At 38.2% G+C, this 15,046-nt stretch overlaps 1 protein-coding gene across 1 annotated transcript in view; it reads right to left on the minus strand.

Annotated features, from left to right (window-relative positions):
- Nucleotides 1-15,046, minus strand: part of DOCK3 (dedicator of cytokinesis 3) — a 287,503-nt gene that overhangs the window by 154,011 nt on the left and 118,446 nt on the right. The window contains exons 7-9 of the mRNA XM_055557421.1: nt 7,913-7,997; nt 1,336-1,377; nt 329-483 (exon numbers count right to left, since the gene is read on the minus strand). Of these exons, the coding sequence (XP_055413396.1) occupies nt 329-483; nt 1,336-1,377; nt 7,913-7,997 (282 nt within the window). The remainder of the gene's footprint in view (nt 1-328; nt 484-1,335; nt 1,378-7,912; nt 7,998-15,046) is intronic.

Genomic DNA, 15,046 nt, shown 5'->3' on the forward strand with positions numbered 1-15,046 from the left:
AGGGTCTCTTTGCTGAATTTGCTTTGTTCTATGTTTCTCCTTTGTGTTTTCTCTGGCACTGAATAGACAGATGCATCCTCTTCTTTCCCTGAGCTGGTGGTGGCCAAGACTGAGGGGGAAATAGGCACAGGATACAAAAGAGGTCCCTTGTGACTTTAGGGAAAACTGGGATGTGAAGGAAAACCCTCAGCCAAATAAGAGTAAGTTACTTCATCTTGTTTTTCCTCCTCTGTGCATCTATCTTCTCTGAAGTCTAGAGATGCCCATGATCCAGGACATACCATTTGAATACAGTCTCAACCTCGCGAGAGCTTCTAGCAACTTTTACCTGATCTGCTTGCCTTCCCTCATATCATACAAGGAAAAGAAGACATCAGTGTCTTCCCCAATGGTGTTGTAGGTGAGGCTCTTCAGGCTGAGGAAGAAGTGATGTGGAACTGGTATCCGACAGCTTTCCCCATGGCGTGGGCGCGCAGTATCCACCTGACAAGGAGGGCAAAAGACAGTGACTTCTATTTTATTGTATTGACCCTAAATGAAATGACTAACTCTCCTCATATTGCTGAAGGGGATCATGTAAGAGAAAGAGAGATGAGAGGTGTTGCCTCTGCTACTAACAGGTGTTGCGTTAATACGCTTGGTTTGAGGCAGGCAAATACACAACTGGGAAAAGTAAACAGAGTAAAGGAGACATGGGAACAGTAATTCCAGTTGATGAGTGAACTCAAAATCTCCACCAGGCCACATACATCTAAATTCTCCAGAGAACCATTTTCAAAGTCACTTCTTGGAGATGCTGTCACGATCCTGACGTACTTGGTTTACACTGTTAGATAGCAATTGTTACTGTTCTAAATACCGTTTTTATTTTCTCAGACTGATTCATTTTAGTGTCTCTGTCTATTTCACTTCAATTGTGCTTGTGTAAATTTGCACAGAGGAGTGGAGACTAGCCAAGTTTGCTAGGAGATCAGAGTTCCTTCAGTTCAGTTCAGTCGCTCAGTCGTGTCCGACTCTTCACGACCCCATGAATCCCAGCACGCCAGGCCTCCCTGTCCATCACCAACTCCCAGAGTTCACTCAGACTCACGTCCATGAGTTGGTGATGCCATCCAGCCATCTCATCCTCTGTCGTCCCCTTCTCCTCCTGCCCCCAATCCCTCCCAGAATCAGAGTCTTTTCCAATGAGTCAGCTCTTCGCACAGGTCACAATAAAGCAGTCAGTGGTTAAAAAAAAAAAAGAAGTCAACAATTTCCTGGTGCATACCTATTTTATAACTGCTTAAAAGAAAGAATTCAGGGAAAAGACTGGGAGGCCTGTCTTAAGTTGCTTACCTGAGATGTGCTTTGCTGTACACTCTGCCGGCTAGATAAATGCTATGGAAAGAAAGAAAAAGATCAACTGGGAAAGAAACTAACTTCTGTTGCCATTTTAATTTTTTAATTGAAGAATAATTGCTTTACAGAATTTTGTTGTTTTCTGTCAAACATCAACAAGAATAAGCCATAGGTACACCCATGTCCCCTCCCTCCCATCTACCTCCCCATCCCACCCTTCTAGATTGTCATGAGCCCCTGTTTGAGTTCCCTGAGTCATATAGCAACTAACTTTTTAAAGCACCAAGTTTAAAAATAAAATAAAATTTAAAAAAAAAAAAAAAGAGAAATTGACCTTTAAAAAAATAAATAAATAAAGCACCTTCTATATGCTAGGCATTCTGATGCATATTTTACATATATGATCTCATTTAATTATAATAACCTTGTTAGACAAATGTTGTTTGTATTTGACAGAGGCAACTAAGGCTTAGTATAAGGAAGTGAGATGCTGAAGATTCCACACAGCAGGAAGGTGGCAAGTCTAGATTCAAACCCAGGCCTTTCTAGCTTAGAGTATCAGCCAAGTCACAAGAGGGTGCTTGATACTGGAGTTTTGCTTTACCACTGTCCTCTCCACACACTGTACCACATCCTGCACTGTGTGACACAGCTTCCTTGGGCTCTCCACTGGAGGAGGCAGAGCCTTTAACCCCAAGTGGCTCCTTTCCAAACATCTCTTTATGCTGCTCCTTTGCAGCTGGCTAAAGTCAGCAGAAGCGGATTCCAATCCCAGCTACAGGCACTTGCTTGTGAAACTTCAGACAAATTGCTTATGCTCTCCAAGGGACGTTCCCCTCGACTATAAAAATGAAATAAAAGCTTTCACTGTCCTCCTCACAAGGTTACTGTGAGGTTCAAATGACATAATGGGAAGCAGCATGACACAGCAGTTAGGGACCTAAGTGCAAGAGTCAGAACTCCTGGTTAAATCCTGACTCACACTTTCCTCATCTGTAAAGTGAGGATGACATTCTGTGCTGAACCTCACAGGGTCTTGTGCAGATTAACCCAGCACAGTACACACTGTAAATGGCTGATCACTGTTATGGTCATTAGTATTCTTCTTATTATTGGTAGTGTTCTTTAAAATTAGTTATTATAGAAAAGTCTGTCACATTCAGAAGTAAACCCTGAATGCCAGGAAGAATGGTAAGTTCGCCATTCTTCAGGTCCCTGGTCTTGGCAGACTCAGCAATGAGAGTTTCTATCCTGCTTCCTTCTGGCCCCCAGAGGCAGTGAGATAGCACTGCTTAGGTGGACTGTTTCATATCACATGGGTAAGAAGAACAGCTGCTGATTAGAATGGTTTTGTTCTTTTACCAAATATATTTAACCCTGAATAAAACTGAAGTACAATTAAATATTAAGTGCATCTCACTAGCTGTAGTAGTTATTAAATATTCATGTCCATTATTAGCTATGGTAGCTAATTATTATCGACTATTAATGTTCATCCATGGGAATACATGTTCCCATGATACATATTAAGTATAATTAAAACAGGTCTCCACCAGCTGGGGAGGTCAGCACACAGAATGCCTATGTACAAAAGAATACCCCATATATAAAATAGGTCACAAAAAAGCTTTAAGAAAATCATGCTTTAAAAAAAAAAGCAAGCTTTCTATGGTTTACTGACCCATATCCCACTGGGAAAGAAGTTACTGGCCTGAAACTCTTTCCACTGCTTTATTTTATTTTTAGGGGCTACATTAAGTCATTCTTCTCAAGTGAATTTACTGACTAGCTCTTAAAAGTGACTACCAATTCATATTCACTTACAACTATATATGGGAGTTCACAGCTAATTTCAGTGTAACTCATCCCGGCTGACAGTAACAGACATCATTCTAGACTTCAGAGGTATCAAATCTGGGAAGAACTCTTCAACCAAGTCTGAAGGCACACCCACGGGTGGCCAGAGAATGGCATCAGAACCGGCATTCTGGAATGTCTTTCATTGCACCGTAAGGAAAAACCACTACCCTGCTGGCAGGAAGCGGTCAGCTGGCCAGCTAGTACTTCCCTCTTCAGAACCATCATCACCTGTATTAGAGCTCTAATGTATTATGTTCCCATGTTTACTGCCCAACTCCAGATTTTGCCCTACCAGTGCACGAAGTACCTATCTTAATCATCTTTATATCCTAAGGGCAATATACATACAAAACACACATTAATTAAGTAATGTATGGACTACACTATTGCCTCTGCCAAATTTTACGCCACAGAGAAGTCGTTTTTAGCCCTTTGGAGTCTCTGGTACATTAGTTCATAAAGGTCTAACGACATGGTGGGGGAGGGGAGTGTAGCTTGAGGCATTCTATTCAGTTGAATAACACAATTAACTGCCTGCTATATACACTGGGAATTGTGTTCGATACTGTGGGTCTCACAAGGAAATGTAAGACATATATATCTGGTCAAGATCACCAACGAAATGATGCTTGATGGTTATAATAAATAATCTAATCAATTGATTTAAATCTAGAAATGGAAGTATAAACATTGATCTTTCAAAAAAACATCAATTGATTAAAAGTTAAATAGCTCTAAAGGCTTGCAATAAAAAAATCAGTCCTCCATTCACCCAATCCCATTCCCCAGAGATAAGCAATTTCTAGTCTTTATTGTGTTTTATTCTAGCATTTATCATATATTTCAAAATGTCATATTCATACTGGCTCTTTTTTAAATCCAGTCTGAGATTTATCTACTGGCTTCTTATGGTAGCTGAAGATTTTAACACTTGTTTACATCTATTTCCCTTCATCCATCTTCCCAGTAGCTCACAAATACGGTTAAAACTAGTTTATAGTATTATAACTTTTATATATAGTTCACTTCTGAGCCAAGGAATGTACTTCAATTAAATTTTCTTTCTTCTACTACTTTATGATTTTGTACTGGATTTATTTAAATTACAGGGTCTTTTCTACAACCACCCCCCTGCCCACAGCTCTATAAACACCTTTCAGCAGCAGATCCCACCTGGCTGCCCTCCTGCTTTATCATGGACCAGTTACTCTCTAGGTCTATCACACAACTGTCATCCTGCACCTTCCACTGATGTGAACCTAAGAATTCTTTGCTCCTCCTGTTTGAGTTAGAATCTCTTTCCTGGATGGGACATTTAAGCATCTTTTCATTTACTTCTTCATGTCAAATAAATAACTTATTTCTCTGTTGTTTCCTGAAAAGGGATCAAAGAATAAGGTTTGAGATTTTGAGCAACCAAAGTTTACTTTAGGCTACTTCCCTACTTGATGGATAGTGTGGCTGAGTAAATACAGAATTCTAGGTTAAATTTTATCTTCCTTCAGAATTTTAAAGGCAATTTCTCATTATTTTCTAGTTTTCAATATTGGTATTAAGAAGACAAATGCTATTCTTACAACAAATCCTTTCGCAGGTGACCTATTTTTCTCTCCAGAAACTTTCAGCTTTAGTGAGCTGAAATGTCACCATTAAGTGATAAATATTCAGGCTTTTTTAATTTGAGTACTCCTATCTAAAAGTTCTGGGAAATGTTTTCTAGCTTTATTGATATACAATTGGCATAAACATTGTATGAGCTTAAAGCATACAATGTGGTGATTTGATGCTGTATATATGGCAAAGTGAATACCACAACGTTAGTTAATACCTCCTTCATCTAACATTTACCTTTGTGTTGTTGTTACTATGGTGAGAACAATTAGATCTACTCCTTGGGTAATTTTCAAGTACATAATGCATTATTGTTAACTACAATCACCATGCTTTAGATTCCCAGAAATCAATGCTCTCATAACTGGAAGCTTGTACCCTTCAACAAAACCTCCTCATTTCTCCCATTCCCCAGCCCTTGGCAACCACCAATCTACTGTTCGTATGAATTCAGCTTTTTTAAAATTCTGTATACAAGTGAGATCATAAAGTATTTGCCATTCTCTGACTTACTGCACCTAACAACATAGTGTTCTCAAGGTTCATCCAAGATGCAAATGGGAGGATTTCCTTCTTTATTATGACTGAATAATAATTCCACTGTATGTACACACCACCTTTTTCTTACCCACTCATCCATCAATGAAGACACAAGTTTTTCCCATGTCTTGGTTACTATGAAAAATGCTTTAATAAACATGGAAGTAAAGCTATTTCTTTGAGATGGTGATTTCAGTTCCTTTGGCCCTATCACCAGAAGTGGGTTGCTGGATCATACAGTAGTTCTACTTTCTATATTTTGAGGAATTTCTATTCTATTTTCCACAGTGGTTATACTTATTTTTATGTTTTCTATCTTTTATTCATATTAGAGTTATATATCACCATATTGCAGTATTGGAGTATTCTGAATTTGACTATATACTTATCTTTACTATTGCATTTTACATCATCATATGTTTTTATGCTACTAGTTAGCATCCTTTCATTTCAGCCTGAAGAACTTTCAGCATTTCTTGTAAGGCAGGTCTAGGAGTGAAGAACTCCTGTAGCGTTTCTGTGTCTGGGAAAATCTTCCTAACTCCTCTGTTTCTTAAGGACAACTTTGCTGGGACACCCAGCATATTGGGACAACAAATATTCTTGGTTGGCAGCTTTTTCCTTCCAGCACTTTGTATCATCCTACTCTCTCCTGGCCTGCAAAGTTTCTGCTGAGAAATATGCTGTTAGTCTTATAAGGGTTTTCTTATAAGTGACAAATTTCTTTTTTTCTTACTACTTTCAAGATTCTCTGTCTCCTTCACTCTCCACATCTAATTGATCATCAAAATTCATCTGCATTCTCCATGGTATTTCTTCTCCATTCCTACTGCTGCCTAGCCATTATTTCTTGTCTGAATCATTTCCATGGTCTCTTTCCTCCCTCATTCCAGTCTTCTGCATTTTATACTCTCTCAGCATTTAAAACCCACATCCAATCACATCACTCCATGGTTCTATCAGAGTAATAGTTCTATCAATTTGGGGCTTACAAAGGCTTGCATGATCTGGCTGATGTTTCTTTCTTGATTTTATCTCACAATTACTAACACGTACTTATATGTCAAAGTTACCAAGTATCTTACAGTTTGCTGGAATTACTACCTCCCTATGCTCTGTGCCATTTTGGGATGTCTTTTCTTTTGGCTTGTCTTTCTGTTGAAGCCCTGCTCATCCCTCAAGACTCATCTTAAGTATCACTTGCTTGGAGGCTTTAATTGGAAGTTTTCATAGATTTTTCCCAGCCCCAGGATATCAGTCACTCCCTCTAACAGCAGGAGTGTATATCTTAATTATTACATGCAGCTCATAAACATTCTTGTTTGTGGTCTATCTGATCCCACTAGAGTAATTTTTAAACATGGGGACCATGCATGGGTTTCAGAGGCAACTATCAATTCCCTAAAATTGAGTGTAGAATTTTGTATGCAAAATCATACTTGTATTGTCCTGGGAAGAAATATTATCTGATCCTCTATAACCTAGAAAGAGCAACCAATATCCTAGATGGTGATATTCTTAAGAAAAAGAATGTCATGATCATCTTTAATTTCACACCTATCACTTTATGACAACTGAACACAAATGCTTTTGTATTCTTATAAATATACATAAGCAAATATACAGAAGCAATTGATATGTTATTTGTATATTTTATTTAGGCAAATTTTCTGTGGTCCTTGACCAAGCAACATACTTTGCATCCTCTGCGTTCCCTTAAAAATATTACATTTTCTTAACAGAAATTTGTAATGTTTTCTAAAACTTGTAATTCTAGCCAATATAGTCTCACCTCAAATATATTCTCCTCAAAGTGAGGCTTGACTCAGTCCCTTAGTCTAAGCTTAATAATCACCTGAGATTTCTTATGTTTATTTGTTTTACTTTAAAATTTCATACCTTTGTTTTAGTTACTTCTTCTCACTCAGCATGCAAAATGTCACCCACCCTGGTCATCAATCAATTCAATATACTTTTATAATAACCAACAGATAGTTAAAGATTTATCTTAGAAGTACTGGTACACTGATAAACAACATCCTACTGTATAACACAGGGAACTATATTCAATACCTTATAATAACCTATAATGGAAAAGAATCTGAAAAAGAATACACATACACACATAAAACTGAATCACTTTGCTATACACCAGAACCTAACACAACAATGTATATCAACTATAACTCAATAAAAAAATGTTTTAAAGAAATGCTGGTACTTTATTTCCAGGGTTAATCACTACATTAACTAATAACTGGCTCTTTTCAGCTTCAGTATCTTCTCTTTTAGTAACTTCTTCATGCTGAAGGAGCTCTCTTCACCAGCAACACCAACTGAGAAAGGACCCGTAGACATTACAGTAAGCCCAACAGCCCTACACAGTAATTCCCTTTAGAGATTGAGTATGATAGGTACTGTCCTGATAAGGAAGACCCCCTTAAATACACTTGAAACAAAGGTGAATGATTTTAGCAATACTGTTTCATAATGTAATTAGAGATAATAAGAGAGAAAAAAATTAAGTGTGCAGGAACAAACTACCCTGTGTAATATTTCTTACCATTTTATAGAGGTCTGAGACACTGATCTGGTCTGAATCCACTACTTCAAAGTCCTTTCGAGGCACCAGATCCAGGCCCAAATGCCTAGGAAAGAAAAAGACGATGTTCAGCATGCCGTGTCCTCAGATTACTCACCTCTCTTTATATGCCTGGAAGCCTATGCCAGCCATGATGTTGTGGACAGAGGTTCAGATGCTGCCTTAGCAGGAACATGCCTTTATCCAGCTTAACTGTGACTCACAAAGAGTCAGACATGAACAACAATGTTCACCTTTAGATAAATAAATGAGGCTAGGAATATTAAGACTGTGACAATTTTAGTCATCAAGCAGTTCTCCCTGTAATGCTAAAACAGGATTCATTCAGTATCACATTTGTTAACAGATTGCTTGAGTTCATTATGGATGGATTTTCTTTTCTCATATCATTAATAAGTCTCGTTTATTTTTCTATTTCCCCCTATCCTACAAGTATGAACAAGGCTCAATCTATGCATTACTTTCACTAGGATAAAAAAAATTATTTAATGTCCAAGTAGATATGGAATTCAAAGTTAAATACAAAAATAAGCTCCTGGGAATTCCAGGAGGTCCAAAATTCTGTACTTTCAGTGCTGAGGGCACAGGTTCAATCCCTGGTTAGGGAATTGAGATCCTGCAAGGCATGTGGTATGGCCACAAAAAAAGGAAAACAATTACTCCTAAAAGTATTAAACTCAAAGAAATGCATGTTTTGGTTGCGTTTTATCTCATTTTCAACTTAATTAATATTGACATTGGGTTATAGACTTCACCACACATTAGCCAATATCTTAAGACATTTTAGATGGAAGTTTAACCAGGGAGCACTACTACTGAAGAAAACAAAACTTCAAAGATCTGGTGTAACTTGGGCAGAAGGAACAAGTGATGATGATTAATGGTTGGTTAGGAGGCAATATAGGACACTGGAAATAAGTCTGTACAGGAAGAGCTCTTAGGTTCAAATATGGTACATAATTTCTTTCCAATACATATTAGGTCCTTTCCAGTCTCTAGAACAACAGCTCTAAATCTGGAGGCCAATGAATTAGGGGGTTGTGGAACCCTGCAACTACTTATACAAGCATGTGCATGTGTTCATGTATTCATTTTCTCTGAGCAGAGGGCCTATAACTCTCATCAGGGTTTCAGAGATGCTCTGTAATCACCCTACTCTAAAACAAGTGTTATGAATTACTGCACCCAGCAAAGTATTCCATAGATGATGGAAGGAGAAATATATATATATATATATTTCTCTTCATCTAGATTATGAACTATGTTTCGAATGCTAACATATGCTAACAAATTCTCTAGGTTCTTTCTGTGCATAAAACTCCCACTGAGAAATAAACCTTTACTACATTACACTGAAATCTGAAACTCTTATTTGAAATAAGCCATGTATACATCCAAAATGCAAAAGTACTTTATTATAATTTATACCTTATTTTATAGGAAAAGGTTTTTATATTTTTATATTTTATATCAAGAAGTTCAAGAAATTGTAATAAGAAATAAGACTGATAAAATACAAATGGGAACTAAAACCTACATGAAGAAGCCATAAGTAAATACACTAATCACACAGACGAGTATGATTACTATGATCAAAAATTAAAATTTAGATGTATAGTTTTTGGCAGGCAAGAAAAAAGAAAACCATTTTCCTATTAAAGGATAAAAATCTTTTATTTTTCCATTATCTATTACTATAATTTGTTTTATTCTACAATAGAGAAATGTGAGTTTTTAAAGAGGAAACAATTTTTTGGTACTAAATGCTAAAAAAAATAAATATCTACTTTTTCATGATGAGAAAATCAGTAATACGCTGTTGGCCTTAACTACAATAGTTCATAGTTTAAAGGTAAAACCACGCCATCAAATATGATTCCTGAAGTTAATGCTCTTAAATCTGTAAGAGATTTTATTTCCTGTCTTCATTCATCAAAGAGGTACTCCATTCAATCAGCTCTTATTAATTATTCTTAATTTCTCTGAAATAATTTCACGCCTCTGGCTTCTAATACTTATAGCATGTAAAGGCAGTAGTGTCATGGAGAGCAAGATATAGTTGAAGCCCATCCTTTCTCTCTCATCTTAAAAAGCAATTTATAATTTAAAGATAATGAAGTTATGATATCAAATATTCAGAATACTTTTACATGCATATGGAAAAACAGTGGAAAGATCACAAAAATGATAATAGAATTTGTATAAGAAAGTGAAATTAGACAATTTATCAACCTAAAACATTTTACAAATTTTCTGTAGTCATGCTGTGAAAACTTCTTTAAATACAAAAATAAAGATTTTATGCATATTCTTTAACCACTGGTGGTCACAAAATGCAGGAGGTAGTCTCAATATCACAATAACGTAACAAATAGAAAGACTGTACAAATAATCCAATCAAAACAGATGTTTTCATTACAATAACTTAAGAAAAAATCCACATGGATCTAAGTCAGTAAGGCTATGAGAACACGTGCCCAGTGGTAGTGCACCACATGCAGTCTCCAGGAGCTTGTCTGGAGGCATCTATGAAAACTCTACCTTAGCACTGTGAAACCTTAGCTGGCTTGTCCATTCAATTATTCACCCATATATCCATCAACTCATACCAAAGACATTGGCTGAGGATCTATCATGTACCATAAAATGGTGTTAGATATAGGAAATAAGAGTAGTTTTGAGCCAAGCAAATGTTCATATTGAGCATGTTAATTCTCCCCTAAAAGCAAAGTGCTTTCCCTCTCCTAGAAGTCGCTAGAACATAGTACCGTTGTTTCCTGTTTCCTTATCTTGCTGCTGCTGCTGCTAAGTCACTTCAGTCGTGTCCAACTCTGTGTGACCCCATAGACGGCAGCCCACCAGGCTCCCCCGTCCCTGGGATTCTCCAGGCAAGAACACTGGAGTGGGTTGCCACTTCCTTCTCCAATGCATGAAAGTGAAAAGTGAAAGTGAAGTCGTTCAGTCCTGTCCAACTCTTCTCGACCCCATGGACTGCAGCCTACCGGGCTCCTCCGCCCATGGGATTTTCCAGGCAAGAGTACTGGAGTGGGTTGCCATTCATTATCTTAGGAAGTAATAAAATGATTAACAGGTGATCTAATTAAACCAAATGCTGATTTCCTTCTAAGATCATCTTCAATGGAAGAAGAGCAGTTTCCAAGAGCTAAAGTGAAGAACTGTCCTCAGTGAAAGAAGGCAGAGATGGTGCACAGGGAGAAACAACACATGTTCACTAAAATTTCACCCTGTAAAAGAGATTCCTGGCTATTTCTTCCTATAGAATATTCTAAAAATAGTGAACAGTTAAGCACAGGGGATAGTCAACTTAGTCTCTTCTCATAGCAAAGGAAGGTAGTGCATCAGAGTAGTTAGGCACATGCGCTCTGATATTGGATTGCCTAGTTTGTATCTTGACTCTCCCACAAGTAGGACTCTTCTTGACTCTTTTCTACTATCATAGACTAGTGTAAGGATTAATCCATGTAAAGCACTCACTACACTTCCAGACACTGTGAACTGCTTCCAATGTTACAATTACCATTATGTGTTACATCATTAGCTAAAATATGACTTAAAGTACAAGGATTGTGATTAAAGAGAATGTCCAAAAAAAGACTCCTAAACAGATAGACACAAGCAGGAGGCACACAACTACATATGTATCTACATATAGACATAGTTCAAAATTGGGAGAGGAGTACAACAAGTTTGTATATTGCCACCCTGCTTATTTAACCTATATGCAGAGTACATCATATGAAATGCCAGGCCGGATGAATCACAAGCTGGAATCAAGATTTCCAGGAGAAATAAAAACCTCAGATATGCAGGTGATACCACTCTAATGGCAGAAAGTGAAGAGGAACTAAAGGGCCTCTGGATGAGGGTGAAAGAAGAGAGTGAAAATGCTACCTTAAAACTCAACATTCAAAAAACTAAAATCATGGCATTCTGGTCCCACCACTTCATGGCAAATAGAAGGGGTAAAAAATGGAAGCAGTGACAGATTTTAGGTTCCTGTACTCCAAAATCACTGCAGACAGTGACTGCAGCCATTAAATTAAAAGACATCTACTCCTTGGAAGAAAAGCTATGACAAACCTAGACAGCATATTAAAAAGCAGAGACATTAATTTGCCAACAAAGGTCCGTCTAACCAAAGCTATGGTTTTTCCATTAGTCGTGTATGGATGTAACAGTGGGACTATAAAGAAGGCTGAGAGCCGAATAATTGATGCTTTCAAATTCTGGTGCTGGAGAACTCTTGAGAATCCCTTGGGCTGCAAGGTTATATCAAACCAGTCAATCCTAAAGGAAATCAACCCTGAATACTCATTGGAAGGACTGATACTGAAGCTGAAGCTCCAATACTTTAGCCACCTGATGGAAAGGTCCGTCTCATTGGAAAAGACTATGATGCTGGGAAAGACTGAAGGCAAAAGGAGAAGGGGGTGACAGAGGACGAGATGGTTAGACAGGATCAATGACTCAATGGACATAAATTTGAGCAAACTCTGGGAGATAGTGGAGGATAGAAGAGCCTGGTATGCTGCAATCCATGGGGCTGAAAAAGTTGGACACAACTTAGTGACTGAACAACAACAACAACAACAAATAGATGTAGTATAGAACTGCTTCCAAAATGGTCTTACTAATGGCTTAGGTGACTGTGTGTTTAGTAGCTCAGTGGTGTTGGACTCTTTGTGACCCTTAGGACTTAGCCACGAGGCTCCTCTGTCCATGGAATTTTCCAGGCAAGAACACTGAAGCGGGTCTTCAGTTCCTCCTCTAGGGGATCTTCTCGACCCAGGGATTGAACCTATATCTCCTGCACTGCAGGTAAATTCTTTACCCTCTGACCCATTGGAAAAGCTTAGGTGAACAGTCTTCATAAAAATATTTAGTCTTCTTTCACCATTTGTTATTAATCACTATGCTGCTGCTGCTGCTGCTGCTAAGTCGCTTCAGTCGTGTCTGACTCTGTGCGACCCCATGGACGGCAGCCCACCAGGCTCCCCTGTCCTTGGGATTCTCCAGGCAAGAACACTGGAGTGGGTTGCCATTTCTTTCTCCAATGTATGAAAGTGAAAAGTGAAAGGGAAGTCGCTCAGACGTGTCTGACTCTTAGCAACCCCACTGACTACAGCCTACCAGGCTCCTCCAGCCATGGGCTTTTCCAGGCAAGAGTGCTGGAGTGGGGTGCCATTGATCACAATATTATTAATCACAATAATTAATGGATTCATCATTCAATAATTTCAATAATTCAATAAATATTTCTTAGCACCTACTCTATGCTAAGCTCATGCTGAACTAAGGGACACAGAAGTGAATGAGACATATTTCTGTTCCTACATTCTTTTAGGTGTGCCTCTCAAAAGTTCTTAATCTAACAAATTCTTTGAATTTTACATGCCTTTTGAATGTTCCATATTATATTTTCTTTTTAAAATATAATTTTATTTCTTTATTTCTGTTTGGCTGTGCTGAGTTTTTGTTGCTCTCTAGCTGTGTTGTGGGGGCTTCTCATTGCAGTGGTTTCTCTTACTGCAGAGCACAGGCTCTAGGCTGCATGGGCTTTGGTAGTTGTATAGCCCGTGGGCTCAGTACATGTGACGCCCAGGCTCTACAGTATAGGCTCAATAGTTGAGGCACACAGGCTTAGTTGCTCCACATCATGTGTGACCTTCCTGGATCAGGGATCGAACCCAAGTCTTCTACCTTAGCAGGTGGATTCTTAACCACTAGAACAGGGACACCCTCTATTCTATTGTATCTTCTTCCTTCTGGGTTTCCTCATCTGAACCACAGAACACAGAAAATAACCTGAAGTTAACTAATAATATATGATGAATGTTTAAAGGCATTTAGGACTTATTAGGTTGGTGCAAACATAACTGCAGTTTTTGCATTGCTAAAATTTGCCATTTGATATTGGAATACAGTCTTAATAAATGTGATTATGTTATTTTAATTACATCATTTAAAATACATTACATTTAAAAAAACATTTTAAAGCACATTTCTTACTCTGTTTTTTTGCTAATGACTTATTACTTTGTTTTATATTTATTTCAGACAATGGAAATGATGTTAGACAAAAAGCAAATTCGAGTAATTTTCTTATTTGAGTTCAAAATGGGTCGTAAAACAGGAGACACAACTTGCAACATCAGCAACACATTTGGTTCAGGAACTGCTAATGAACGTACAGTGCAGTGGTGGTTCAAGAAGTTTTGCAAAGGAGATGAGAGCCTTGAAGATGAGGAGCACAGTGCCTGGCCATTGGAAGTTGGCAGTGACCAACTGAGAGCAATCATCAAAGCTGATCCTCTTAAAACTACATGAGAAGTTGCCAAAGGACTCAACATCAACCATTCAACCATTCTACAGTCATTTGTCATTCGAAGTGAAGTGAAGTGAAAGTTGCTCAGTCATGTCCCACTCTTTGTGACCCCAAGGACTATACAGTCCATGGAATCCTCCAGGACATAATACTGGAGTGCACAGCCTTTCCCTTCTCAAGGGGATCTTTCCAACCCAGGGACTGAACTCAGGTCTCCTGCATTGCAGGCAGATTCTTTACCAGTGAGCCACAAGGGAAGCCCAAGAATACCGGAGTGGGTAGCCTATCCCTTCTCCAGGGGATCGTCCCTATTTAGGAATCGAACTGGGATCTCCTGCATTGCAGGTGGATTCTTTATCAACTGAGCTATCAGGGAAGCCTTAGCATTTGAAGATAATTGGAAAGGTGAAAAAGCTTGGTAAGTGGGTGCCTCATGAGCTAACTAAAAATTTTTTAAAAATCATTGTTTTGAAGTATCATCCTCTCTTATTCTGTGTAGATCACAATAAACTGTGAAAAATTCTGAAAGAGATGGGGATACCAAACCACCTGACCTGTCTCTTGAGAAACCTGTATGCAGGTCAGGAAGCAACACTTAGAACTGGACATGGAACAACAGACTGGTTCCAAATAGGAAAATGAGTACATCAAGGCTGTATATTGTCACTGTGCTTATTTAACTTATATGCAGAGTATATCATGAGAAACACTGGGCTGGAGGAAGCACAGGCTGGAGTCAAGAGTGCCGG

Source organism: Bubalus kerabau, chromosome 20, assembly GCF_029407905.1.
Source record: "Bubalus kerabau isolate K-KA32 ecotype Philippines breed swamp buffalo chromosome 20, PCC_UOA_SB_1v2, whole genome shotgun sequence".
NCBI classification, from domain to species: domain Eukaryota; kingdom Metazoa; phylum Chordata; class Mammalia; order Artiodactyla; family Bovidae; genus Bubalus; species Bubalus kerabau.